Source organism: Penicillium digitatum, chromosome 4, assembly GCF_016767815.1.
Source record: "Penicillium digitatum chromosome 4, complete sequence".
In the NCBI taxonomy this organism is placed as follows: Eukaryota; Fungi; Ascomycota; class Eurotiomycetes; order Eurotiales; family Aspergillaceae; genus Penicillium; species Penicillium digitatum.
In genome coordinates this window covers 1,908,543-1,934,571 of record NC_089387.1, presented here as the reverse complement: position 1 = coordinate 1,934,571, position 26,029 = coordinate 1,908,543, and the positions used below count along the sequence as shown (strand labels likewise).

The window sequence follows — 26,029 nt, the reverse complement described above, 5'->3', positions numbered from 1 at the left end:
CTCTTCATGCAAACTGGTTATCGACTTGGTGGGAAAATACAGTTAGATGAAACGTCTTGACAACATTGAAGTGAACATGAAGTAAGATTGGAGTATAATACAGAAGACCCAATATGCAAATGAATAAGAGACCGCACCCAAATTAGAAAGTTGTGGCCATCATTTCCACCACGAAAAACGAGATAGCGTACAAAGATGGCACAAAATCCGTGGTGCCCAAAAAACCGTCCATCGCTCTTCAGGATAGTGATACAAGCGCCTGTTTATTCCTCTCGGCACGCAAATTTATCCAAGCAGCTCTAACGAGCATAAGATTGGGTGCGTCGCGGAGATGCGCGAGGCTTGGTCATTGCGTCAATGTTCAGGTTCTCGATTTTGTTCCTAATTTCCAGCCTGTGGTCCCTCATCCATTTGCCCAATGTCGGGGGCTCAGGAACGCCGAAGGCCTTGCGCTGCTTTGCGAACTTCTCCTTGATCGCCGGGGTCTGCATAATCTGGTGTCGAAGGTTCCATCCGAAAGGACCGAGCTCCTTGAGACGTGTTGGCCGATCAGACAGCAGATAATTGTCTAGGCCCTTGGCCTTGTAGATTGATCGCAAGGCGCGACGAGTGACCTTGATAAAAAGCGACTCGCCCAGAGCCTCGCTTTCAATCTTCTTTCGGCGAACGTTGGGCTTCCAGCTTCGTCGTGTCTTGCCTGCGTTACGTCCCTTGGAGATCTTGTTGCCGAACCGGATCGAAGCGCCTCCGTAAAGACCAGAGTCGGCCTGCTTGTACCATTTGGATGGTCCGTAGGGGTAGACTGGGGCGGTTTCCGGTAGTTTCGGAACTGATTGCGTTGCCAACGTCGTTGAGAAAGATCGCTTCGGTGTGGCGATGGAAAGACTGCGGAATGCCGAGGCCAAAGAGAAGGGGGCAGCCATTACGGATCTAGTGTGTAGGCCTGCCATTGTGTTCGACAGGTATCGGACCCTCGCAGAGTGTCGAGAATGCAAAGAGCCAGAAGGTCGTTAATAGACAGCAGGCGGAGGAGAGGTCCAGCAGGGAAGAATTTGGGGCAGTTCACCGCCTTAGAGGGCGGCGTTCTCATTTGACGATCTCTTGCTCGCGAATTTCGGCCAGAAGCATATCTCACAGAGAACCATCGCGTTACCTTTCTTTTCTATCTAGGCTATTCCTTTGAAGCCTTGACTACTTCTACATCCTCCTTCTCAACCGATTGACATATCTTTTGTCAATATCTGTGGCTCTACTCGGCCACACCTCTTCCAAACATGGTCCAGATTAGTGAAGTGAAGGGTAACTCGCGCGAGAACAGGACCGCGGCGCATACACACATTCGCGGTCTAGGCCTGCGCTCTGATGGGACTCCGGAGAATAATTCCGATGGGTTTGTGGGACAAGGAGCTGCCCGCGAGGTAAGTGAAGAGCAACCCTAAATCCACCAGGATATCTGGTTCGCAGTAACAATCACTAACGGTTCAAACCATGGGGCAGGCATGCGGTGTTGTGGTGGACTTGATTAAGTCGAAGAAGATGGCTGGACGAGCTGTCCTGCTTGCTGGTGGCCCTGGTACCGGAAAGACTGCTCTGGCTCTTGCTGTATCGCAGGAGCTGGGAACCAAGGTTCCTTTCTGCCCGATAGTTGGCAGTGAAATCTATTCTGCAGAGGTCAAGAAGACCGAAGCATTGATGGAGAACTTCCGGAGAGCTATCGGTATGCAATGCCACATTAGGGGAAGCGCAACAACCGTTGAAATCCAGCTAACATATGACAGGCCTCCGCGTTCGCGAAACCAAGGAAGTTTATGAGGGAGAGGTGACTGAGCTTACCCCCGAGGAGGCAGAGAACCCACTGGGCGGATACGGGCGCACAATTAGCCATCTGATCATTGGACTGAAGTCCGCTAAGGGCTCCAAGAAGCTGCGTCTGGACCCCAGCATCTACGAAGCCATCCAGAAGGAGCGTGTCACAGTCGGAGACGTCATCTACATTGAAGCTAATACCGGATCTTGCAAGCGAGTCGGACGATCCGATGCCTATGCGACCGAATTCGATCTTGAGGCTGAGGAGTATGTGCCTGTCCCCAAGGGCGAGGTTCACAAGAAGAAGGAGATTGTTCAGGATGTGACCCTTCACGACCTGGATATGGCCAATGCCCGACCCCAGGGAGGACAAGATGTGATGAGTATGATGGGTCAGTTGATGAAGCCCAAGAAGACGGAAATCACAGACAAGTTACGCCAGGAAATCAACAAGGTTGTCAACCGATACATTGATCAGGGTGTCGCGGAGTTGGTTCCCGGTGTTCTCTTCATCGATGAGGTATGTGGAGAAGTTTATCCTGCGAGTTATTGGATCACGTTTCTAACCCCGTTTTTTTCTCTAGGTGCACATGCTTGACATTGAGTGCTTCACATATCTGAACCGTGCCCTCGAATCGACTATCTCCCCGATCGTCATTCTCGCCTCCAATCGCGGTCACACCGTTATTCGTGGTACCCACGAAATCAGTGCCGCACACGGAATTCCCCCTGATCTGCTTGCCCGCCTTCTTATCATTCCCACCAACCCCTACGCCCCCGAGGAGATCAAGACTATCATCCGGCTGCGCGCCAAGACTGAAGGTCTCAATATCACAGAACCTGCTTTGAACAAGGTTGCGGAGCATGGCAGCAAGGTCAGCTTGCGGTATGCCCTGCAGCTGTTGGCCCCCGCAAGCATTCTCTCGCGCGTCAATGGCCGCCCCGGCGCAATTGAGGAGGCTGATATTGCAGAGTGCGAGGACCTGTTCCTGGATGCCAAGCGCAGTGCAATCATTCTTGATCAAGATAGCAAGAACTTCCTGTTATAAATGGCTATGAGGCTTGAGAAAGTTCCATGATCTTGTGTACCAAAGGGGTATCTTGGATGTTTATTGAAAAGGCGAATTGTTTTGTGTGGGCCTGGTGTTACGCTAATGCTATGTATCAAATTTTCTATTTTCAACTTATTGCAACTTCCAGGAGATGAATGGTTGTGGATCCAAAATAGTAAACGGAGTAGATGTAGAGGTCATCGGGTGTCGCAAATGCAACCCGAGGCACGAATCACGTGTCTATCACCATCACCCGTTCCTGGTCCGGCATTTGTTAGTATTATCAGGACCTTTGGTTTTTTTTTAAATCAACTTCTCTTTGTGTTCCCTAGTACTCCAAGAAAGCCAGTCTAAATCGTTTGCAAAGCGAAGCCACACCAACAAGATCCGACCGAACCGCCACTCAGCACTATTGAACGGCGTCACCCGCCCCAGATAAAGGTGGAGCCCACATCAACACATCAACCACTATCTCAGACAGCAGATCTTCACTTCTGCCTAAGCTAGAACACATAATATCAAACCACCATGTCAAACCCACTAGACACAGACGCCGGCTCGGAGATGTTCGCCAGCTACGAGAACGAGTTGAAGCTGGTGCAAGCCGATCTGAACCAGAAGCTGGACCAGATCGCCGAGGCAAGCGGCGAGCAACGGAAATCAGCAATTGGCATCGCAACTCAAGTCCTTGAAGAAGCCACAGAACTGGTGAGTCTACCGAGCCTCTAAACCCATTTCCATGCGCCACACTACAAGAACAATGAACAACTGCAAGAACAGGAGAAACTAACCCAATCAATCTTCATCTAGCTCGACCAAATGCGCATGGAAAAGCAGAACATCCCCTCAGCAGCCCGGTCAAAAGTCAACATTCGCTTCCGTAACTACTCAACCGACATCGACGAGATCAAGCGCAAGCTCAAGTCCCTCTCGGATGACCGTCAAGCACTCTTCGGCGACCGGTACACCGATGAGCCGCAGGATGAGCACCTCGAACAAAGACAGCAGCTGCTTTCCGGTACGGACCGGCTAGAGCGCAGCTCAGCGCGGCTGCAGCAGAGTCAACGCATGGCGCTGGAGACGGAGGAAATTGCTCGTGGCACCCTCGGCACCCTGTATGAGCAGAGGGAGCAGATCACGAATGCTCGGAACAACTTGCTGCAGAGTGAGGGTTACGTCGATACTAGTATCAAGACTCTGAGGGGCATGGCCCGTAGGTACTGACTCCCCTTTGTCTCGTTTTAGATTTGATCTAGACATGGTTGCTAACTTTTCGTGTGTTGTTCAGGATGGCTACCAATCGGATAATCACAATTGCTATCATTACGGTTTTGGTTCTTTTGATTTTCGCTGTCATCTACAGCAAGTTCCATTAGCACTTGGGTTTTGCGCTGGCGTTTGTATACTCGGTCTTATCTTTATTCTGCTCTTACATCTACACTAGCAAGGCTATTGCCTCTCTCTGTCTCTCGCATCTTTGCCATTATGTATGATAGCACCCGGCGAGTCTTGATACAGCCAGATCGAACTCTCTGGACCAAGTAGCCCGGGTCTCTAATACGACGGTTAACGGTCCAAACAAATTTCAAGCCTTGACTAGAAAGCACCAAATAGCTTCAATTGCGGGGTATCTCACAACGCCAAATAACAAAAGAGAAACACACATATCTCAAACCGTTCATTTCATGACCCTCATCGCCCCAAAAACAGCATTGACAATAACACCCACACAAACAGCAACCCCTTTCCTCCAACTCCAAACCCCCTCCTCTCTACGCAACCACATCGCACAGCCAACAGGCCAAAAGAACCCCATAACAGCACCCCAAAGCATATCATCCATTGCCCTACGCGATCCAGACCCAACCCCGCCCTCATCATCCCCAACAACGCCCCCCTCCCCACCAAGACCACCCTGCACTTGCGCCGCCGTCGACCCCTCATCCATCCAGCGATCCTCAAGATCCCGCAGCTGGTCACCAGTAGGCATGGTATCCGGCGTCCGGGAGACAGACTGCATTGCCAGGAACTGGGAGCGCAGAGCGGTAACCTCGGCCGCCGTGAAGCCTGCCGAGAGGAGACGGTCGAAGCCGCGGGGTGCGGGTGTGGTAGTTTGCTGGGACTGGGATTGAGGTTGGGAGTGACGTGATTGCGCCGATGTTGGGAGTAAAGATGCGACACTATTGACTGATGATTTCCTGCATGCATCGGTTTGCTGTTGCTTCTGTTGCAGAAGGATTGTTGATGCCTCGCTTGCTTCGCTTGCTAGGTCTGCTTCTGAGAGTGAAATGTCGCCGATCGAGCAGTGGATGTAGAGCCGTGGACGAATATCGCGCACCGCCTGCTTGCCTTTTCCATTTTTGTCGGTTGTCTCGGGTTGGTCTGCTGCGGGGCGAGGGCTCCGGCTTGGTGATGGCGGAAGCTTGAGTGAGACCGTTAATGCGGTTGTATCTTCGAGACCACGACCGGCGTAGATGAGGCGCAGTCGATGGGATGATAAGGGTTCGGGTAGTTCAGCTCGGATCATTTGCTTTAGGCCTGCGCCTGTTGTAATCTCGGGCTCTGTGACGTCTAGTTGGAAATCGGGGATTGAGGCAGAGAAGCGGACGGTGACGAGGAGCGGGTCGGTGTCCGATTCACCTGCTGCGTATGGAGAGAGGAATGGTGAGACCATGTCTTAGGTACGAGGTAATTTTGTGCTTTTATGTGGAGTATATTGAGGCCGCTCTTACGGGCAATGACTGATGTTTCAAGTTGGAGATGCGGCGCCTACCCCATTCAAGGGCCTCGGACCATGCAGCACGTCAGGTGACACATTCTAAAGTACAACTGTTGACAATCGGTTTTCGACCACCCTCGAAGGCTAATAGAATGGAAAGAGACATGATAGATAATTGGAAAAAGAGGTTTACAGTATTAATTTGTAGATTTTTTTTGAGGTAATTATATCACATGTCATCGTCAAAGTCCTTAGGACTAATCTATACACAATGACATCACATAGTTGATTTGCAATGGTTCACAAAAAGAGTCTTCGCAGACGCAAAAGAGACACAAAAGTTCATTGGCTGAGCCTCTAGCCTGTCTCTTGGACATGGCCCGCCAACTTGTGAGCCCATGCGAACCCACAGCCAACACGAGACGCAGTAGAAAAATGCGGAAAGGAAAAAGTAGATGAAGGTATCAACTGGATATCAAGCGTATGTACTCAAACAAAAGGGTAGTCGTGGAATTCCAAAATCCCCTTTGAAAACGCCGTCCGATGCACCGAGAAGAAAGACGCCGAGAGCCCCGTAAAAGAAATGTGTCGAAAGGAATGCCTAAGCTGTGTGCTTAAACCATGAAAGATTCGCCGCAGCCACATTCTTCCTCTGTAATAAGGAGTCAGTAATCCGAATCTCAAGGAAATCCAGCAGTTTTTACGGGTGACACATACTGATATTGGGGTTGCGGAAAATAAATCGTCTGCTCAGCTTATCTTCTTGCCAGTCCATCTCACTGCCGATAATACTGAAAAGAGCTTTGCTGTCGATCAGGACTTTGACGCCGTCCTGTTCGACCACCTCATCGAATTTTCCCGGCTTGTCCACGTACTCTAGGTGATACGCGAGGCCTGAGCAGCCACGGTTCTTGACGCCTACTCGAATAAATTTCGGCTCCGGCTGTGCCATCAATTTCCGAAGCTGCTCAGTGGCCACCGGGGACAATTTCATGGCTGCCTTTCTGGCCCGAAGCGGCCGACGGGGCTTCGCGGAAGTCTTGGAGGCAGCCGGAGAAGCGGTAATCGGTTTCGATTTTTGCGCTTCGCCTTCCCGTAAGCTCAGATTGGACAATGTGCTTTGTGATGGGGCTTGGAATGATTTCATGTCGGCAGGAGGGAATTCAGCTGAGATAGAAGTATCGGCGCCGCCAGTGTTTCGAGGAGGCGGAAAAGATGATGGGAACGAATGAGGACGGTACGCGGTTGCAGTTTGCATATCACGCTTGGAGGAGAGGTAAGCATTTCCATATGATGAAAAAGTACGTAGACGTCCTGCCGAGGGCTTTGCCCATCGGAGGAGTGTGGCGGATGATGTCACAGGACGTTGCATGGCGGAAGAGAAGCTCATAGTCGAGGAGCAATTAAAGTGAAATTGGAGTGAACCTCGATGAAATTTGTTATTGGCTCATAGGATCCTGTGTGAGAAAGATGGTGGAATGGAGGATTGATTCACAAAGTTGCGAAAGAAGAATCTCTGACTGTTTTGAGGCTTCCCCCGTGGCTCAGAGTTAATTACGTAAAGCAGCTGCATGACGCAAGTCTGGCCAATCAGCGTTGAGCAATTTCTACACATCAACACCTGGGCAGTTGTAGCAGTGGCGCCACTCCTCAAGGTCCTTAGTTGGTGATCATAGACTAATCAAACAAGAGGCTTACTGGATAGACTACGGAGTACTCCATAGCTGATTCCACTTTGCCCTAATTAATCTAGCTACGGGGTACCTTGGTAAAGCAATCAAGTGCCAACTCAAGTTAGATCATCGAATGTGTTTTTTTCGGAAGCTGAGTCATCTCTGACCGTGGAGAGTTCCGTTCCTCGGAGGGACCTGGCTCATCCCTCCCTCATGAGGATGCCACGCCTCCAAATGCAGTCAAGTGGCGGGGAATAGTATCAAAATGTAATTAATGGGCTGTTTGGATCGACTAGTTTAATACACAAATACCCTAAAAGATCTTTTTTTAAATCCATTTTTAAAATCCCAGAATGCAAACAAACTGTCAAGTGTAGAGGACATGTGGCTGGATCGGCTGACAAAGTGGCTGGTGTCCCTTTTTCATGAACCTCAAAGCAATTGAATCAACTCGACTTTAAATTAACCTTACCCATTTGGTTCTCGGGGTCCAATGCTGGCGATCTAACGTTTGCGGATATTATTGTCTAATACCATGGATGCCTCACCCCTTACCCAGCAGAGTAGACCAGAGTCCTTCAAACCTAAGATTGTCCAGCTCTATGAGAATCTCTTCAAAGTATGGATATGTACATCGCTTGTGTGATGTTGCTAACATACCCCTGATAGGTAGCAGATGATGCAGAGCCCTCGGAGGGCTTTTGGAGAGAACTCTTCTTGCTACCCCCAGACCGGAACCAACTGCATGCTATCCTAGACCAATTGAGTCCAGACGATACAATCGGTCTACAGGTATATCATGTTACAGAAACCATCCCAGAAATTCTACTCAAATCGCTGATGCAACCACTAGATTCAAACTCAGCGTTTCTTTGTTCGTGCCATTCGCGAGGCAGCAGCTGGGATTGCCCCGGCGGATTCTAATGCACTAGATGTAAAGAACCCTGTGGTCAATATCTGGGGCATTTTCTCTAACGATGTTTGGCAGACTTTGACAGTTTTCTTAACGAGCATTCTAAGCAAGAAATACACAAACCCAAGTTCGGATGTCATCACTGTTCTTGCCGGACTCGACGAAGTGGACCATGTGATTTCCGAATTTGTGGATGTCTTGGACAGAATCATTCGCAACAGCAGTAGCTGTAAGTCCTTTTTTGTTCTATTCTTGACCGATACCATCGCAGTTGATCCTAATTGTTCTAGTCGATGTGCGGCTAAAGGCTATCAAGACGGCCATTGCTATGGCCAGCGGAGCATACAAAACCAGTCTGGTCTCCTATCTTACACACAGGGATCTTTTCCCATCGCTTATGAAGGTTTGAATTACTCATACTGCTTCTGTCTAAATAACTGACAATTGCCAATAGTGTGTCTCTGATTCTGATACGCCACTGCAAGTGTTTGACCCATTCCTCCTTCTGGGGCTATTGGCCAACTATAACAAATTTGAATTCCAAAACCCCTACCAGCTTCGACTTGATGATTTTGTGAACGAATCAAGTATTGAAAAGGTTGCCAAGGGTGTCGGTCTGGCCTGTAATCGCCTGCGAAATGGCTACATTGCTGTCCAGGATGACATTCCAGAGGGCTGGAGCCTGACGAATACATTGATTTTCTTTGGATTACGAGCGCTCGCCCCTGGTGCTAGGGACAAAGCGAACCCTCCATCCGTGGAAGAAGCGAAGGCCATGTTCGCTGATCTGTAAGTTCTCTGCGTGGAGAATGCATCGATCCAAAGCTTACAATCCTGGCAGTCCGGCCCCAGAGGCCGCAATTCTCATGGCTACATACGACTTTACAAACGCAAACAAGCTCTTTGGTTATCATTTGGTTCATTTGGAACCCGAAAGCAACGAGGAAGAATCCCCTTTCTCGAGCTTCCTCTCATTGTCTTCCTATCTCCTCCAACATGCATATCGATCCCCGCGGGTCGGGCACTATGCCGAACTAAACTTGTTCACACTTCGCATTCTGGTCGAAGACCCGACCATCTGCAAGCAAATTTGCAGTGAAAAGGTCAAGCGAAAGGTCCGCATCTGTCGACAGAAACAGCCCTACCTCCCTGTAGTCAGCGGAGACCGGGTCCTCGCAACCGTCATCTTTGATATCGTTATTGATACCATTACGCATAACCTTCGCCGGCGCCTTGACGTCAACATCTACAGGTATGAAATAGCTGACTCGTTATATCCATTAGCCATGGCGTGACTAAAAATCTTCCTAGCCTCACAATCGCAATCACCCTCCGCCTCCTAACCTACCTCTCAAAGAACAAGATCCGCCTCACCTACCACTGGTCCGAGCTCTGGCGAACTCTGCTCTCCCTCATGCGCTTTCTAACAACTTATGCCTCTGATTTAACAAGCAATCCCAAGATCCATACACTCACGACCTCCCTCGCAGATCTAATCGCGTTCTGCGTCTCAGGCGGTGACACCTTCCTCCCAGATCCAGCCTCCTACGATGACCTCTTCTACAAGCTCGTCGAAACAGGCCCCATCATCTCCAAATTCCGCCATGCATACTCATTGTCCCGGTCCAGTAACGCAGCAGCTGGCGTCTCGGCCTCCAAAGCACCCGATGCAATTTCCCAAAATGAACTGAGTTCAGCAGCTATCGACACCCTTCAATCCGTATCTACTCACTTCTACACCCTCCTCTTTCATTCCGAGGGTGCAGAGACCGCTGCTGTCACTGCTGCCAGTCCTAAAGCTGATGAGCCTACGCCGGTGGCGTTGCCGTCGATAAGGAAGAAGAATCTCTCCCCGCGCGAGGTCCACCGTATCATAAAGCAGGGCTATGATACGCTCAGTATTCAGCCGCCTGAGGGTTTGAGTGCTTGGGCTAAGTGGCGTGAGGCGGAGTGGAAGAGCGAGTTGAAGCGTGCGGCGCGCTTTGCTTTTGATGATGCAAGGCAACTGGTTGCTTAGCTGTCAAGTTGTGGGGCTCTTCCTTTCTTCTACTTTCTTTGCATTCTGGAGTAGATCTCGATCTGGATTCCAGATGTTTGTGGGTGGTGTTGTGGAGAGAGCGGTAGATCACTAGTTGGTCAGTGGTGTCATTATTGAGTATGTAATTAAGATATCCAGTTGAGAATTCACTTTTTCTCACTTCTATCATTATTAACTTGCATCCACGACTACCAAGTAATAATATAGAGATGTCAGAGGCTATCTCTGTGCTACTTATAGATTGTGAGTTTGTAATCCCACTTGAAACACTGTACGTCTGATATTAAGAGATAGCCCAACAACACATTTTGGATTCCAAGCCTATTCCAGGCCCGCGCTTCTTCAATCGAGTTTTGAAAATTTTTTTTTTTTTAAAAAAAAAAAACAAGTTGCGGCAAGAAGGGTGGCTACTCCCACCCCAACGCAGGCAACAAAAAAGAGACAGAGAGCCACTCTTCTCCTTCCCTCCAAAGAAGAGCCTCTTCCCGCACTCAGTGAGTGCTCTCTGCCGGCAGGTAGCTGGTAGCGAAGTACTTCTCAGAGTTCTTGCTCAGCCACATGGACAGCTTCGAGATCTCCTCTCGCAGGCGGTTCGTGGCCTGCATATCCATGTTGGTCTGAGCAATCAACTCAGGCATGGTACCTAAAAAAAGCACAACCATTAGCACATCTCTCAACCCTCACAGTTGAAGCGGTAGTCAGGTGAAGTGGATTGGGATACATACTGAACAAACGGATCAGGTGCTCCGCTCCGTAGACATCGATGGGGCCCTTATCGGCCAGGTCCCCGGTGGCAGCCTCGAACTTCTTGCGCAGCCCGCGGTATTGGGGGCGCTCGTGGCGGTAGAGAAGAATCTTGTCCAGACACTTGTCGAAGTACTCCTGGATCCCAGCAACCACTTCCTCCAGCACGTCCTCGTCTGCCGACGAGCCCGATCGCTTTGGAAGCTCTTCCTCGTGCCAGTCTTGCAGGATCTGGCGGACGGGGTACTTCGCCGGCAAAGAGATCACACATTGGTTCTTAGTTACCTGCTCCCAGTCATCGACAAGAAGGGACTTCAAGTTGTCTGGCATGATAATGCGGACTGAGGGACGAATGTTGAAGCTCTCCTCCTATCACATATGTCAGTATGGGGTCATTAATGTTACGGATCACTCATTATATAAATTTTTTTTTCTTGGTTTTCGTTCAAATGCACCAGATTGAGTAGATTTGGCAATTCCTTACCTTTTCAATTTCACTATCACGGGCTCGCTTGGTGCCACGGCCGGGCACGGAGCCGCGCTCCTCGCTGTCCCGCACAGAGTCACGGTCGGAACCGGCACGCTTCTTAGTGGTGACCTTGGTGTTCTTCAGACGGAAGGAAGCTTCAGCTTCACGACGCAGATTGTTAGCCAATTCGCGGTTGTCTTCGGTGTGCTTGCGAAGACGGTCCTCCAGGACCCAGTCATCCCAACTGCCCAAATGTCAGTAAATTGTTCCATAAGAATGATCTCAGACACCACAATTTCTAGAAACATGTCGAGTTTTTTTTTAAAAAAAAAAACAAGAAGCGTTTTGTCATAGCAGAGAGATATAGATCAAGGCCAAGTCTTTCCGTAAGGGCCCGGACAAACTTTCCAAGGTTGGAGGGGAACAATCTCAACACCACGGCCAGAATATAGATAAATAGGGGAAGAATTGAAATCAATCAGAGACTTACGTGTTCTTCCAGCCCTTGTAGTGGACTTGGTATTCAAAGGGGCTCTTCTTGTCGTTGGAGTCCTTGTGGCGAACGTCCAAGATTTTAGCATCGTAAAGAATCTCATGATGGAAGCAGAGGACCTTCTCATCCTTGCTATACATGGAAATAGGAGCCATTTTTTTAGTCGAAGAAAGATCGAAGATGTGCGGATTGAGGTTGGTATGAAGATACAGATCTTCAAGCTCAAAGGTGTAGAAAAGATGTTAGGATGATTTCTGTCTTGCGGGAAAAGGGTGTGATACAGGCGATAACAGCCACGATCAGAAGAACCTTGAAAGACTTTCGAGATTCCAATGGATTCTAACACTACAAGTAGATCTTGTAGACTTTGAGCAAAGACCGGAAAAGAGGAAGATGCACAAATGGCAGTACAAGATGGGGTTGAACAGCAAATTTGATTCAGCAAATTGGAAGAAGGTACAAGAATGAAGAAGATCCGACGAGAGACCAGCTCAGGAATAGTAGAAAGAATCAAAATTGGAAGAAGAGAGAGGTTCAGTTGGTTGTAGATGAAGTAGATCAAGTAGATCAAGTCGAGTGGAAGAAGAAGGAAAACAAGCGAAAATGGGCCCCCCTTGGAAGAAGAATTAGGCGCGGCAGCTTATTGTCACCTTTACATTGACAACTATTCATACATCTCTCTTATAATAACAACGATTGATTCAATTCCACTCTTTGATTCATTCGAGTGTTCAATTTTTGTTCACGTGTGTCAATTCTTGAACATTGGCAACTTCAATTGCGCGTCAACCCGGAGGCCAGGACTACACATCCTCCAGGGGGAAGAGAAGAAAATATCTACACGTCTACATCTGTCTGTTACACTACACTGTACATCTATCATGCCTCCCTCCGAGGAGTCGATTCTTAGCAATTTCCTGCTCTCCCCAGCTCCGCTACCAACAGTCATGTCGCTGCAAAAGTTCACAGAGCTCTTCCCAAAGCGCCTGAGAGCCCATCCACACATTCGGACTTTGTATCGGGAGCTGCAGCAGGTCCGAGAACAGGACATGGACCGAGTCAATGAAAGCATCGACAACGAAATTAAGCAAGGTGAAAAGCAGCGAGCAGAGCTCCGAAAAGCCATGTTAGCCACTGGAGTCGAAGCCTCAAATGCTGAAGAGCAGCGCGAGATGGACATGGATCTTCATCTGTTCGGCCAGCCACCACCTACTGCACCGGGTGATTATCACTCGGTGGCTAGTCTTCTGGCTGAAATGGAGACGGCCAGCGCTAATATCGAGCATGAAATTGCCGGTATCGATCGAGAGGCTGCAAAGATTCTGACTCAACTCAACACGACTGTTGGGGATATGAGCGATCTCCGTTACGGCAAATTACAGGGTCCAGCTGGGACAGCTGACGAAGTGGCTAATGAGGCGATCAAGGGCCTGCAGAACCTCGAAGACATTTGCTATGAGAGGAGCACTTCTTGAGAGAGAGAGTATTTAAACTTCGTTGAAAACAATGTGCCCATTTCTTATTTGCCATTGAGCAAATACCCCGAGCGACTGGTACGTGGTTTCCATCTTGATTTCCAATCTTAAGGACCCTGGCTGACAAGTGAAGATGCAGATAAAAGGCAAACTATTACGGGCGCTTTGATGTCTGAATCCTCCGGCAGCTTGTAGGTATCGAGCTCTTCGGTCGAATCTTGAACGCTTGGTAGCTGTTGTCGCCACTTTTTGCCTCAGAGCTATGTCACAGGAGCAGTCAAGCTAACTGCTCTCGGTTCTTGGCGAGGGCATTAAATTGTTCTCTTGGAAAGACCATCTATAATGCTCTTATGATGCAAGTCCCCATCTAGGCCATGGTCTTGGAAATTTTCTTCTCTCACACCGAAGCTTCTGTTGACCAACACGCTTAAGTTCAAATTATGTAGCGAATCGACATCATTGTTACCTCTACAATCTATCAGCACCTTGATTCGTGAACGGCTCTGAACCAAGTGTTGATTTGGATAGAATGTGTTTTGCCCTAGATAAGGAAGGACAAACATAGGGGACTGTTGAGAATCCATGTATCTAAAGTCATATACATAATCTCCTCCCCCCCCCAACAATTCTACAAACAAAAATACAATGAGGTATCCCTCACTTGTGTTTCCAGTAATTAATTGCCTGTCCTTTCTCGCGATAAGAAGTGTGGGGAAATGGCCAAACGCGTGCCGCGTTCGCGTTTTCCCTCTGTCAAACTCCAAGTGAACTTCCAAGAGAACATCATGCCCTCCATAAAGCTACAACCACACTGCGCAAGTCCGCCAAAGACGACTACAACTGCCTCAACGCCGAATAACCCTCTCCCAACACTTCTTCAAACACCCTCGGGCCTAGCCCTTCTCGAGCTTCAGGGCACAATCAATATCCCCTCGGGGAATGAAGAGGATGACTTAGACTACTCTACCTCTACGGACAATCCGGCATCCACCTTCGAAACCCCGATCGGAAAACTCATGTTCCCTGACTACTCGGTCCACAACCCAGACGACACGAGATGGATGAAGCGCGCTTACTTGTATGTCGGTCGGTATCAGCGGATGACTGGCGAAGTAAAGAAGCTCCCGCGACCGATTGCTGTGCTACAGAAACGTCAGGCGTCGGAGGTCGAGGAACTGGAGGTTGTGGAGATTGTGCGCTATAAGATCTTCTTCAAGAGTCGGCCGGAACCCGTGACTAATGTTTGACTGAGCTGGATCGGAGGTTTTACTTTCTTTTGCATTGAAATGGGATCTTCTCTAGAGATGGCATCTATTGTGTATCACATATGCTGGAGCCGCAGGACTTGGATGAAAGGCCATGACATGCATGGCCAACCTAAATGAACATGGCCTCCCGCTGTGTTACGGAGAACCGCGGCTTCTCTATCCAGTATTGACCTCGTTGGTGTGCAACGACCTCAAGTCGGCTTTTGCGGGTATACAGGCTTGAATTCGAACCTCTCAAGGCTCGCCCAAGGACACAGCTCTGTTTCACCGGCAGCCCGCACACACAGCAGAAGGAATTACCGGCTCTGCAATGATTTCAGCATTACCTCACACGTTTATTTTAGATAGCCATCTCCCTCTATTGATCCGGTGATGCGGGCTTGGAATGTGACACGTCTGGGGATCCCCTCGCTTTCTATCTTTTTTCTTGCACTTCAGCCGTCTTCAATATCGTAAGTGTACCTTGGCCGCTATACCGGCGCCAAGGGCTGGCGGAGGGAGGACGTGCGTCTCGGTTCACACCTACACCGATACCAGCGCATCAAGAGTACCAACCATGACTGTCCCGGAGAATGAAGATATCTTTCCCGCGAAGATGGAACCCGAACATATCGGCTTCGACCACATCCATTGGTACGTCGGCAACCCCAAACAAGCCGCTTCATAATGAATCATTCGCATGGGCTTCCATCCCATTGCATACCGCGGCCCGGAAACTGGCTCGCCCTATCTCGTGAGCTATGTTGTGGCCAACAATGGTGCTACTTTCATTCCGACGGGGCCAGTCTGTGGTCCGCCAATCGAAGGCTTAGAAGACAGTCTCTTGCGCCAGACTGCGAGTTGTGAACGGACGACGCAGGCTGAGATCCATAAACACTTGACCATGCACGGCGACGGGGTGAAGGATGTTGCATTCCGAATCGCGGGCGATATACAAGATGTATGGAAGCGGGCCGTAGGGAACGGTGCTCGCACGATTAACCGAGCCGCAGACGTCTGCTGTCGAGGGGGTATGGGCGGATTGTCTCTGCGACTGTTGGGACGTACGGGGATACCGTACATTCTCTGGTGAATCGCGAGCAGTATTCGGCAGGCGCTTCCTTCTTGCCTGGATATCGATTGGTCGATGGTGAAGATCCGATCGCACAGCTTCTGCCAGCCATCCATCTTCTTGAGATTGACCACTGTGTCGGGAATCAGTCGTGGGGAGGAGCGGACAGCATTGTCTACTAGTGAGTAGAACCAATTTCGTCTTTGTTGGAATCGTCACTTTAACGAATGAGGCTGAGTTATGATAAACGCCTCGGCTTTCATCGCTGCTGGACAGTCAACGATAAAGACATGTGTAGCGAGTACTCGGCGATGCGATCAATTGTCATCGCTTCACCGAAGGACACCATCAAGATGCCCATGAACGAGCTTGCAATCGGAAAGAAGAAGTCCCAGATTGAAAGAGTACGCAGCTTGTCCTTGTTCTTTCTGTATTGAAAAAAAAAAATTTCTCTCGTCCCCTCTAATCCACCCACATGTCAACAAATCTTGCCCTCACAGATTCATCGACTACTATCACGGCGCCGGAGTGCAGCACATAGCATTCCGCATGCAGGACATCATCGCTGCTGTAAATGGGTTCCAAACGCGTGGTGTCCAGTTCCTCGGTGAACCGGCAACCTACTATGCCGATCTGCGGAAACGCCTGACTGGGAATTTCAAGAGTTTGTTCGAGGCTTTCGAAAGGGAGCAGGCTCTGCGTGGAAATCTACAACCGATGGTTCCTTTCAGGTCTGCATGAAAAAAATGAGTATGGGAGAGAATGCGCCCTGTCATCTCCAAGGACTCTAGTTAATCTTCTTGGTCTCATCCGTGAAGCTGATAATTTTTTGGGTGCTTTATTAGGTCATGGTGTAAGCCACACAATTACGTCTTGCGTAAATTGTTCCATAGCATCGTGGCAATGGTGTTTCGAACCAAATACCGAGATACTTCAATATCCAGGCATCTATTCAATGCCCATCGTGAGTATCCCAATTCCGCACAACTGCCCGCGCGGAAATTGTGCGCTCTCCATCATTCCGCCCTACTCACAAAGCAAAGAAACACTCTCAACCAACGCGAGGAGCAAAACAGGTGTAGAATTTATAGAAAAGAGGGAAAGATAAATCGGGTCATCATCAACTCACCCTAGAAAAATCACAACGTGATAAAAATAAACCATGTGCTCACAGGTGACTTAAATACACTCGGCGCCCCCAACGGAAGTATCAGGAGCAATGTCATGTTCTCGCTCTAACCCCACTAATGTAAGCCCATGTAAACCCATATAAAAGCCCGCATAACCTCCATGTCCATGTCCCAATGCCTCACCCTCCACACATAACTCATAACAATGGCCCCTATCGAACGAATCACCCTCTTCAAGATCCCCAACGAGGCTGATCGCGACCGCGTGCTAGAGCAGTACAAGGTTCTTGCAAAGACCGCTATAAAGGTGCGTGCATTTTGTTTCTTCTATATACAGCCCTGATCCCATGCATCCCGCGCTGTTTGACTACGTCCATGGATGTAGTTTGTCCTGTGTGGTACTGGCTAGCCATACGGAAGAGCGGAAGGGAGAAAGGGGGAGGGCAGGGGATGTCGGGTTGAGATGCATTTGAACGGTTATTAACGGACGTTCTTGTTGATTTAGGACGGAAAGCCTTACATCCTTGCTGCTGCTGTTGGCGCTTCGATCCCTGACCCTCGTAATCAGGGATACAACTTATCTGTCAAGACGACTTTTGCTTCGATGGACGATATGAAGTTCTACGATAGCGAGTGCGAGGCGCACAAGGCTCTCAAGGCTTGTGCTGGGCCTGTCAAGGAGGATGTGTTGACGACTTATTTTGAGAACATTCTGTAATAGATTTAGGGGAAACATTGGGTTTTTGTGCATGCTTGAACTTCGTATAAAGAGAGTGTAGAGCTAAAGTAGAGAGCTAGCACATGCAGAAGCTAGATAGGAGGATGAACAAAGTCCATTGATGATGTACATTGCATACGTCTAGTACGCCCTGCCCGAGGATCGGAGATAGACATACACACTAAAAGCAAATATAGGTCAACCCAAGGCAGCAAAACACCGATGCCTTCCAAAAATGGCATGCTGAAAGCTTGGAGGAAAGGATCGTGAAAGGGGGTGCGCAAATCACAACATTCGCTCAAAACGGGGGAAAGAAGGAACGGGGACGTAATCACGACCAAAGCAAATGACCCGGCCCAAAAGCATAGTGTAAATGAATGCACAGGATAGGACATGATCACAGATCCTCGCCATCTCATCTGTGCATTCCAAATATACAGAACCGGATACCGATATCCGGGGTTGAGAGATGGAGTAGTAGAAGAAGAAGCGACGAGATGATCAGTCAAGGGCACGACGAAGGTCGCTCCATTTCTGGCGGAGGTTCTCGTGGTTCTCGGAAATCTGTTTTGAGTCCGTCAGTCTCGGCGTGTCACGATGAATATTGTAGGAGATTTCTTACCTCTGCCCACTTCATTTTTGTGGTGACCAACTCCTTCTCCATGTCGGACATTGATTCTTCCATCGCACGGTTCTCGTTTTGCACCTCAATGTTCCGCTTCATGATCCTATCCATTTCGAGGCGGAGCTTCTCCTCGACCTCGGCCGGTTGCTTGTCAACCACGTTCTTTAGTTCCCTGACCTGGAGTTCCAGTGCCTCTTTGACATCGCGTAGCTCTTCATTCTCAACCTTAACATGCACCAGCTCAGAGGCCAATTGCACATGCTCCTTGTCTGATGCTTCGGCACGTTCCTCAAGAAGTCGTACACGGGCGCCTTGTATGCTCACAGTGTGCCGCAGGTGCTCCAGTTCGACTTCACGCGCTTTCTCAGTTCGAGTCTTTTCCTCCCATTCCGAAGTGTACATGGTAATCATCTCAGACGTGAGGGGAATGGCACAGGCGTCCTGCACCATGATGTCGGATCGGTAGATCTCCTTATCGGAGGCACCGGAGCTTCCGAAGAAGCCCGACTCCAAGATTGACGAGGTGGATGGCTGCTTGTCAATGTAGGCGTCAAACAAACGCTCTTTCAAGAAAGTAGTGAGCACACTCATGTCTTTCATTCCAAGCAGCGCGTCTGCATTTCGTCGCATAATTGCAACACCAAATTTGAGGATCGTGGTCTCTAGTCCCTCTTCAAAGATCAGGTCATAGATGCGAAGCACCAGTTGCAGCGGGAAACGGTAGGCGAACAGAGTCAAGAACCACTGGGTGGCGTAGAGCTGAGGGGGAACCCCACGGCGCCGGAGATGGCAGTAGAGAGCGGGTTCTAAGTCTTCTAGGAGTCGCTCGAATTGGTATAGGCTGCGGTGAAGCCCAGGCATATCCTGAATGAACATATCTCGTAGAGAGTACTTGTTCATCAGCTTGACCATCATGGCGAAAGCATCGACTTCGTCCATCTGCATCATATGTTAGCTAATGCGCTCAGTCCGCTTGATTAAGGAAAAACTCACATTGAACAGCAATGGCATAGCGATAAAGTTCATGCCTTGCGCGTATCCAACTCCCGTATCATACAGGGCGTATGCCTTGCACAACCCAAATAGGCCTTCTTGGCTTCCCTGGGAAACAAAGTATTTTGCATAGCTAGTGCGAGCACCCAGGTCTCGCCTGATGGCCTTCTCCAATCTTTGCAGCGCAACAGCGTCTGTCTTTGCCTTCTTCAGACGATCAACGTCACTAGAGGCATGTTCTTTAGACAACTTCTCTGTGTCTCCTTCGTGAGATGGACTAGGGGTACCGCTGCTAGATCGTGATACGGAACCCGAGTGGTGGGAGCGGACTGAAGAGCGTGATGACTCCGATTCAGTGCCATTTATTGTTCGTCCATCTTTGTCTTGTGCTGTGCCACGCGCCACGAGATCTCGGTAGGTGTCCTCCATATCAGTAGTCTGGCAATCCGCCAAGATTTGCCAAATCACGCCTCGGATCGTCTGAGGGATTCCTCGTTTGATGGCGGCATTCAGTTCCTCCGAGCTTGCCAAGGCCTGAGGCCCGTTGTTCACGAGGTGTTGCCACATCTCCCAGTCCACCGGGCTAGAACCATCAGCCACAGAATCCGTTCTCCCAGGAGCAACGGTCGTCGAAGGTGAGGTGGCTGCCGATGCCGCCAATATGCTATCCTCTCCTTCCTCTGGGATGATATAGGGGCTAGCTCCAGACTGGCTGATTCTGGCCTGGCCCGATGACACGCTCGTCCGATCAACCTCTGGTGCATGGCTCTCATCTCGCTGACGCAGCATCTTGAATTGATCCTTAAGGCTGTTTTGTCTCGGCTTCCTTGAGCCGACGCTCGAAAGGTCATCGCCATCACGAGCAATCTGGTCTAGATTGCTTGAAAGAGTCGATAAGGAGGTGGCAGTGTTTCGTCGGCTAATGGAACGGGGTGACGACTTCATGTCCTTAGCATTGGTCGCGGTTGAGCTTCGAGAGAACCACGCAAAGGGGCCACTCGGCTTTCGAGGAGGGGCTGGCTGGGGAATAGGTGGGTTCCTGTTCACTGGAGGAGCCGCCCATGGGATTGAGGGTAGACCACCTGACAGACCCATCAGCCCTGTGCTTGCCGGAGCAGGATCATCCTTAGGAGGCAACGGAGGCGGTTCTGTTTTGTCCTCGTGGCCCTGTGCCTTGTCTGTCGGCTCGTCTTCTTTGCTATTCATCAGGTTCACCTCGTCAAGCGATGATGATGTTGATAAACGGTGGGACGTGAGTAGAGGCGACTTTTGCAGTGGGCTCTGATCGTGATCTTCCTCGTTCTTCTCTACCTCTTTCTGCGTAACCTCGGACCCTTGCTCCGGCTTGTCACCCTGGATGGACTCATCGGCTACGGTGTTCACCTCGTTGTCGGCGTCATGGTTATCCTCATCGTTGGTATCCGTTCCTTCGTCCTGCTTCGTCCCCTGTTCCTTCTTGTTTTTCTTGTCATTCTGTCCATTTTGCCCCTCGCCATCCTTGTCCTGCTCCTCGACGGTCTCCGTCTTCTTCTCGTCCTGCGATTCAGAGGGGAACGGAGATTTCTCCGCCAGTTCCAGAGACATATGTGAGCCAATTGGAGGACTGTCGGTCAACGATCGGGTGGAAGTGGACTTGGGGATGGTGACGTTGAGATTGTTGTTGTTGTTCTCCTGGATTTCGGGTGTTTCAAGGGCGTCATCAAAAGACTCCTATTAGGATGGAGATAAGCTCGTGTCAAGGCAAGCTAGGGTTGGGAAGGATCTGAGTCTGAACCACTTACCCCTTCGTCGTATTCAGGACTGTGGTTAGGCGTCGACATGTCGGCCATGGCTGTTTAGATGACCTCACAACAATCAGAAGATGGAACACTCCATAGGATCGCCACAAAGCAAAGGCTCAAAAGAGCTAAAAAAGACCAAAAAATTGCAAGGGAGTGGAATTCGCGGGAAAAAGGTGGAATGGGGAAGGAATTGAAGGGATTTGACGAGTTTCAATCGATTCGAATGGCCAGGTACACTCGCCGCTGATTGGTGCCCCAGGGCGGAGCCGACAGGTCGGAGACGTTGGGAATGCTCAGGTGCATTTGCATATTTTCTACGAACATGTCCGGGCTGGTGTTATAATTAGCCAATCTTCATGCATATATTGCTTTTACAATGCTTTTATTAGAATGTCTTAATTTAATGTTTTGGTTTCACTAGGAATTCAATGTTTTGTGGTGGCACTAAATAGAAGACAAAGGGGGGTCAGTAAACAAATAGTCCACATTTACTCCGTAATGCGAGACGAATTAATTTCACAAGGTCTTCTCAAAATCAAGCCATCTTTCTCGACGCAGTGGATCCAACTTCTTCAATTCTGTAAGCCAGCTCAAAATCTGGTTCCGATCCTCAGAAGACAAGCTGCCTTCCACCTTGGATGCGAGAAGGGTGTACTCAATTAATGCCTGGTAGATGTATTTGCAGTCTTCAGCCCCATCCAACATCTCTTCAATCTCTTCAATCTCATTTCTGATGTACTCCAGCCGGTCAGACGAGCTCAAATTGGGAGCCATAGTTCGTTCGGCCATCGACGGATCGAACACGCTCATCAAATTTTGGTGATAGAACCAAAGTGACTGATCATAAGGATCAATAAATGCTTGATGGATGAGAGATAGTTCTAAAAAGTCAAATTAGCAAAAGTCAGACTTTGATAAGACAGGTTAGACCAACCATCATCCAACATTCTTCTCCGATCGTCATCGCTGGCAGATTGCTCATCCAAAAGGGATTGAATCAGCTTTGTCCGGTAATGCCACGCGGAGAAGTTAGAAAGATTGGCGCCAATCATCTTCTTCGCGTATTCGAATTCCTTCTGGGTCATGCGAGTTGCTTCTTCGGCAGTGCCAAGCTCCTTCAAGGTCTCAACCACGAAGCGTCGATAACCCCAGCCGTGGAAATTCCGGCCATCGAGAGTCAACATCTTACTCACAAGAGCAAGTTCTTGCTGCCAAATTTGCCGAGCCTCGGGAAGGGGTAGTAAACGGCGAGCCTCATCCAGCAGCCACAAACGATAGTTCCAGATCCAGTAGCATTTGGGGAAGCTCCGGAGAAGGGGAATCAGGAAATGTAAATCATTTATGATCAACTCTGTGATAAAATGGGCAACACCCTCATCATCCGAGCCTTCTGCTTGAGTGAATTGATGCTGCAGTACCTGTCGGCGGTAGTTCCAGGCTGTGTAGTATTCTGGATTGCTAGACAGCAGCTCCGAGATCTTCTTCAAGGTCTCGATTGTGTACTCATGCTCAGCCACCTGTCATGTGTCAGGCTCAGTCTGTATGTGAGACCTACAGGATGACTAACCTTTTTGGATACCAAAAACTCGAGATCTTTGTAAGTTTCTATCTTCTGCAGCTCTTGCTGTCGTGCCTCGGCGGACTTCTCAACTGGTTTGTACCGTGGCACACCATGCTATCGCAATCGTCAGTACCAAAATGATATAGTCAGATGGAGTTCATCTCACGCTGGGCATATTCACTCTTTGATTGACAATTGAAATAATAACCAAAACGTGTTACCCTGGTAGGTTGCTTCGTGTTGATCAGATGCCCGGCCGCCAAGTACAATTATCTCATTGGTGCATGAGGCGGTGGAGCCACTTACGTAATCTTCCTGACGATTGTCTATCTTCACGTGATCAACACTCTTTCTACTTTGGGGGCTTGTCTTTGCTTCATCGTCCTACTTGTCTTGCCACTATCATTGGAAGAGAGGCCCCTTGACACACTCCTTTTTTAAGCTCTAGGCCATTACTCATATAAAACTTATTGATCTACATCCAGAACAATGGTAGATACGCAATGTCACTCCTTCGAGGAATCCTCTACAGGAAGTCCCGAACATCCATTGACTTCACACTCTCGATCTGAGTCGTCCAATGACAGTAGTCATGTCCAATTGACTGAATTTGCAACCATCAATTTGCCATTCTTTGAAACCCCTACTTTTGAATCGTCAACATTGAAGCCCAAGGCGCGACCTGTTCTGACACACGTCACTTGTTCCAAAGAAAATGGAGGCTCATCACCCAAAAGAGGTCGCAGCAGAGTGAGAAACAATAGAAATTCAGCCCTAGCAAGAAGTTCTTTCCGAAGTCCGATGTCGCCTGATAGGTTCATTCCAAAGCGAGACTTTGTGGAGCTAACATCAACAACCTTTCGTGTGGCCAAGCATCCGCAGCGTCTTTCGCCTCAAGAGAGAGTACTTCGACGACTTCCGCCTGGAGATGATCCATTTCTACCCCCAATCCTACGTAGGGCTTATGCTACCAACAGACCCCAGCAGCCAACTCGACTCCAGCAGATCCCACGTCAACGGCCTCGTCTAGTCACTGAAGGTAACCTCACAGGCAACAACGCTGCACATGAATCTTTGAGACAGGTCAGCTCTGGTGCAGTCTGGAACGTGGGTGGTTCTTCTGCAGTCCGCGATAGTTCCCTCATTGCGGCTTCCGATGATACGCCGAGCACTTCGAGCAATGGATCATCAATTGCCCCGGTTTTCGTGGCTCGGTTTTTACCCAAAAAACCAAAATACAGTGAACAAGAAATCCATGAGTTGAGGCTTGCGCTTGCTTTAGGAATTGATCCGACCACTAGACAGCTAGGTACTAGCTATCTGCGGTATCTAGATGCTCCCCTCAATCCAACATCTCCAGACTTTGAGCGCCTCTCCCCATTTGAATGGAAGGACAGTGCTTGGAAGAAAGTTGAAAAGGAACGTTGTAAGTGCAACTGTAGTTTGCAACAGCCACTCCCCGACCCTCCCTTTGGAATGCATTTACCATCTACAGATGAAACCTATATGATATTTAAATCCAACTTTTGGAAATTGTGAGACTGGCAGTATCCACAGTCTTCTCCGGGGCATCAGTTGACTCGGATTGTTTCCCAGGGCCCACACCTCCTGTCAGAAAAGACGTTGTTCCACCGAAGCCTTTTCGAATTCTTGATGCTCCCTTCCTTCGGGACGATTTTTACTGCAGCACTCTTGCATACTCAACAACATCTGGGATACTAGCTGTGGGCCTGGGTCATCAAGTATATCTCTGGTCGGAAGGCCATGGAGTGGACTATCCCCCCTTTCCAGATCTGCACCCTTCAAATTATGTGACCTCCCTGTCGTTTTCTTCCGAGGATGGCGAGCGAAGCATTCTTGCAGTGGCACGGCGGTCTGGCCAATTGTCTCTATGGAGCACATTGGAGAAGCAAACCCGGTTTGAGATCAGCCATCCCAGTACCCTTACATGCGTGGCATTCAAGCCGAGAACTTCACGGCGCCTTTCAGAACGGTTCATGTATGTGTTAGTCGACGTGGAAGAGATCGTTGTCGGCGATGACTTTGGAAATATCTGGTACTACTCGGTCGAGTGGTCTGACAAAGAAAACCAAGCTAGGTGTAAATGGAACGGGTCCATGACGCTTCTTGCCAAGATCTCTGCACACACGCAACAAATCTGTGGACTGGCATGGTCACCCGATGACAAGTACCTTGCCACGGGTGGTAATGACAACACCTGTCTTCTCTTTGAACTGGCCGAGATTGTTCCACCACAGAATTTTAATAATGCGGTTTCTCTCATTACTCCCCCGGATTCCCCTAGCAGTTTCAGTCTCGGTATATTTCCATACCTTGCTCTCGGTACCGCAAGAAGACGAGTGTTTCTTAAACGACCTGCGCTCCCATCATGGCTTGCGACTCCGATCAAGACTCCAATTAGGGCCCCGACTGCCGCTGCGCTTTTAAACCACGCAGGTACTCTGCTTTCCGGCGGTGGCCGAACGATTCTGGTCCCATACGGCCGTCAGAAGCATCGTCTGGTGCACTCCGCTGCGGTCAAAGCGATTGCATTTGCACCATGGCAGTCATCTCTGCTCGCTACAGGGGGAGGTACCAATGACAGAGCTATACACTTCTATCACACCCGGAGCGGAGCCTGTCTCGCAACCATCAATGTCTTTGCGCAGGTGACCAGTCTTATATGGAGCGAAACTCGACGCGAGATCGCCGCTACTTTCGGCTATGCACAGCCAGATCACCCGTTTCGAATCGCCGTCTTTGCCTGGCCCAGCTGCGCACAGGTGGCCGTTATTCCGTGGGGGCCATATGGAACCTCCTGGGATGGCCCTGACACGCGAATCAGCAACTTTGACTGCGGAAGAGCACTGTGGGCAGTACGATATCCAGGGAAAGTCCCTCATTTCTCGGGCGTCCGCTCTAGTAGACCGGACAGTCAATCATCTTCACCTTCATCCTCGTCAAGCCAGACTCGGTCTGCAGAGCGAGGATCCTCCACCCGTGGGCGCGAGGTCAGCAACCGCAAAGTGGGTGCTCGGATGGTCGCTCCCAAGGAGAAAGAAGGTGGAATGTGGTGCGCCCGAACAAAGGAGGAGGGATGCATTATTGTCGCGTCTAGTGATCAAACTGTGAAGTTCCATGAGGTCTGGACTGGAAGAAGGACAAGTAATACCTCTGCCTGTGGACTTTTCGGCGGAAGCGACATTCTTGAGGGCCTCGAAGGCATTGAGAAGTCTGGCTGTGAAGTCATTCGTTAGCATTCTTTGTCTTCTGCGATCTGGGAATGGGGTGCCCTCATTATCATTAAAAGCATCTATCTTTATTAGTTTAGTTTAGTGCTGCAGAGAGTAATTGGGTAGTTTTATCATTCTTTTGTCTGAGAAATCGATTTCTTGTAATTTCCTGTTTTGTTTGGGAAGGGGTTACAATCCAGCCATCTGCCCTTTTTTATGATATTTGGACATACTCCGGTAGGATGATTTTGAAAATACAGTGCATGTATCCTGGTTGGACTTGAGGT

The 26,029-nt window shown here is 49.4% G+C and overlaps 13 protein-coding genes across 13 annotated transcripts; 7 read left to right on the top strand and 6 right to left on the bottom strand.

Annotated features, from left to right (window-relative positions):
• Positions 1-299: 299 nt before the first annotated feature.
• On the bottom strand, positions 300-923 carry Pdw03_0653 (mitochondrial 54S ribosomal protein bL28m; the record flags this gene model as incomplete). Its single annotated transcript, XM_014680424.2, has 1 exon — positions 300-923. One exon carries the CDS (start codon positions 921-923, stop codon positions 300-302), a length of 624 nt encoding a protein of 207 aa, XP_014535910.2.
• Positions 924-1,274: 351 nt separating this feature from the next.
• Pdw03_0652 (TIP49, C-terminal) lies at positions 1,275-2,855 on the top strand (the record flags this gene model as incomplete). Its single annotated transcript, XM_014680423.1, has 4 exons — positions 1,275-1,418; positions 1,498-1,717; positions 1,779-2,326; positions 2,391-2,855. The coding sequence occupies 4 exons, from the start codon at positions 1,275-1,277 to the stop codon at positions 2,853-2,855; spliced, it is 1,377 nt and encodes a 458-aa protein (XP_014535909.1).
• A 531-nt stretch (positions 2,856-3,386) lies between these two features.
• On the top strand, positions 3,387-4,234 carry Pdw03_0651 (Vesicle transport v-SNARE, N-terminal; the record flags this gene model as incomplete). Its single annotated transcript, XM_014680422.2, has 3 exons — positions 3,387-3,566; positions 3,669-4,075; positions 4,147-4,234. The coding sequence occupies 3 exons, from the start codon at positions 3,387-3,389 to the stop codon at positions 4,232-4,234; spliced, it is 675 nt and encodes a 224-aa protein (XP_014535908.2).
• Positions 4,235-4,536: 302 nt separating this feature from the next.
• Positions 4,537-5,532, bottom strand: Pdw03_0650 (DUF2407 C-terminal domain-containing protein; the record flags this gene model as incomplete). Its single annotated transcript, XM_014680421.1, has 1 exon — positions 4,537-5,532. The coding sequence occupies one exon, from the start codon at positions 5,530-5,532 to the stop codon at positions 4,537-4,539; it is 996 nt and encodes a 331-aa protein (XP_014535907.1).
• Positions 5,533-6,191: 659 nt separating this feature from the next.
• Pdw03_0649 (Iron-sulfur cluster assembly accessory protein Isa1, putative) lies at positions 6,192-6,949 on the bottom strand (the record flags this gene model as incomplete). Its single annotated transcript, XM_014680420.2, has 2 exons — positions 6,192-6,229; positions 6,295-6,949. The coding sequence occupies 2 exons, from the start codon at positions 6,947-6,949 to the stop codon at positions 6,192-6,194; spliced, it is 693 nt and encodes a 230-aa protein (XP_014535906.2).
• An 836-nt stretch (positions 6,950-7,785) lies between these two features.
• Positions 7,786-10,180, top strand: Pdw03_0648 (UPF0588 membrane protein; the record flags this gene model as incomplete). Its single annotated transcript, XM_066099675.1, has 8 exons — positions 7,786-7,869; positions 7,920-8,042; positions 8,104-8,184; positions 8,239-8,392; positions 8,454-8,566; positions 8,618-8,952; positions 9,005-9,415; positions 9,475-10,180. 8 exons carry the CDS (start codon positions 7,786-7,788, stop codon positions 10,178-10,180), a joined length of 2,007 nt encoding a protein of 668 aa, XP_065957402.1.
• A 512-nt stretch (positions 10,181-10,692) lies between these two features.
• Positions 10,693-12,062, bottom strand: Pdw03_0647 (Histone acetylase complex subunit MRG15-2; the record flags this gene model as incomplete). The annotated part of the gene is made up of 4 exons (XM_014680418.1): positions 10,693-10,844; positions 10,927-11,314; positions 11,430-11,658; positions 11,905-12,062. 4 exons carry the CDS (start codon positions 12,060-12,062, stop codon positions 10,693-10,695), a joined length of 927 nt encoding a protein of 308 aa, XP_014535904.1.
• A 726-nt stretch (positions 12,063-12,788) lies between these two features.
• Positions 12,789-13,382, top strand: Pdw03_0646 (Kinetochore subunit NKP2; the record flags this gene model as incomplete). Its single annotated transcript, XM_014680417.1, has 1 exon — positions 12,789-13,382. One exon carries the CDS (start codon positions 12,789-12,791, stop codon positions 13,380-13,382), a length of 594 nt encoding a protein of 197 aa, XP_014535903.1.
• Positions 13,383-14,167: 785 nt separating this feature from the next.
• Positions 14,168-14,629, top strand: Pdw03_0645 (Chromosome transmission fidelity protein 8; the record flags this gene model as incomplete). The annotated part of the gene is made up of 1 exon (XM_014680416.1): positions 14,168-14,629. The coding sequence occupies one exon, from the start codon at positions 14,168-14,170 to the stop codon at positions 14,627-14,629; it is 462 nt and encodes a 153-aa protein (XP_014535902.1).
• A 2,407-nt stretch (positions 14,630-17,036) lies between these two features.
• Positions 17,037-17,549, top strand: Pdw03_0644 (Dimeric alpha-beta barrel; the record flags this gene model as incomplete). Its single annotated transcript, XM_014680413.1, has 2 exons — positions 17,037-17,138; positions 17,337-17,549. 2 exons carry the CDS (start codon positions 17,037-17,039, stop codon positions 17,547-17,549), a joined length of 315 nt encoding a protein of 104 aa, XP_014535899.1.
• Positions 17,550-18,050: 501 nt separating this feature from the next.
• On the bottom strand, positions 18,051-20,996 carry Pdw03_0643 (RabGAP/TBC; the record flags this gene model as incomplete). The annotated part of the gene is made up of 4 exons (XM_014680412.1): positions 18,051-18,113; positions 18,172-19,113; positions 19,168-20,877; positions 20,949-20,996. 4 exons carry the CDS (start codon positions 20,994-20,996, stop codon positions 18,051-18,053), a joined length of 2,763 nt encoding a protein of 920 aa, XP_014535898.1.
• A 468-nt stretch (positions 20,997-21,464) lies between these two features.
• On the bottom strand, positions 21,465-22,684 carry Pdw03_0642 (Protein prenyltransferase; the record flags this gene model as incomplete). Its single annotated transcript, XM_014680411.1, has 4 exons — positions 21,465-21,829; positions 21,883-22,465; positions 22,516-22,623; positions 22,676-22,684. 4 exons carry the CDS (start codon positions 22,682-22,684, stop codon positions 21,465-21,467), a joined length of 1,065 nt encoding a protein of 354 aa, XP_014535897.1.
• A 540-nt stretch (positions 22,685-23,224) lies between these two features.
• Positions 23,225-25,766, top strand: Pdw03_0641 (WD40/YVTN repeat-like-containing domain; the record flags this gene model as incomplete). Its single annotated transcript, XM_066099674.1, has 5 exons — positions 23,225-23,259; positions 23,325-23,935; positions 24,005-24,044; positions 24,106-24,119; positions 24,232-25,766. 5 exons carry the CDS (start codon positions 23,225-23,227, stop codon positions 25,764-25,766), a joined length of 2,235 nt encoding a protein of 744 aa, XP_065957401.1.
• Positions 25,767-26,029: the final 263 nt, after the last annotated feature.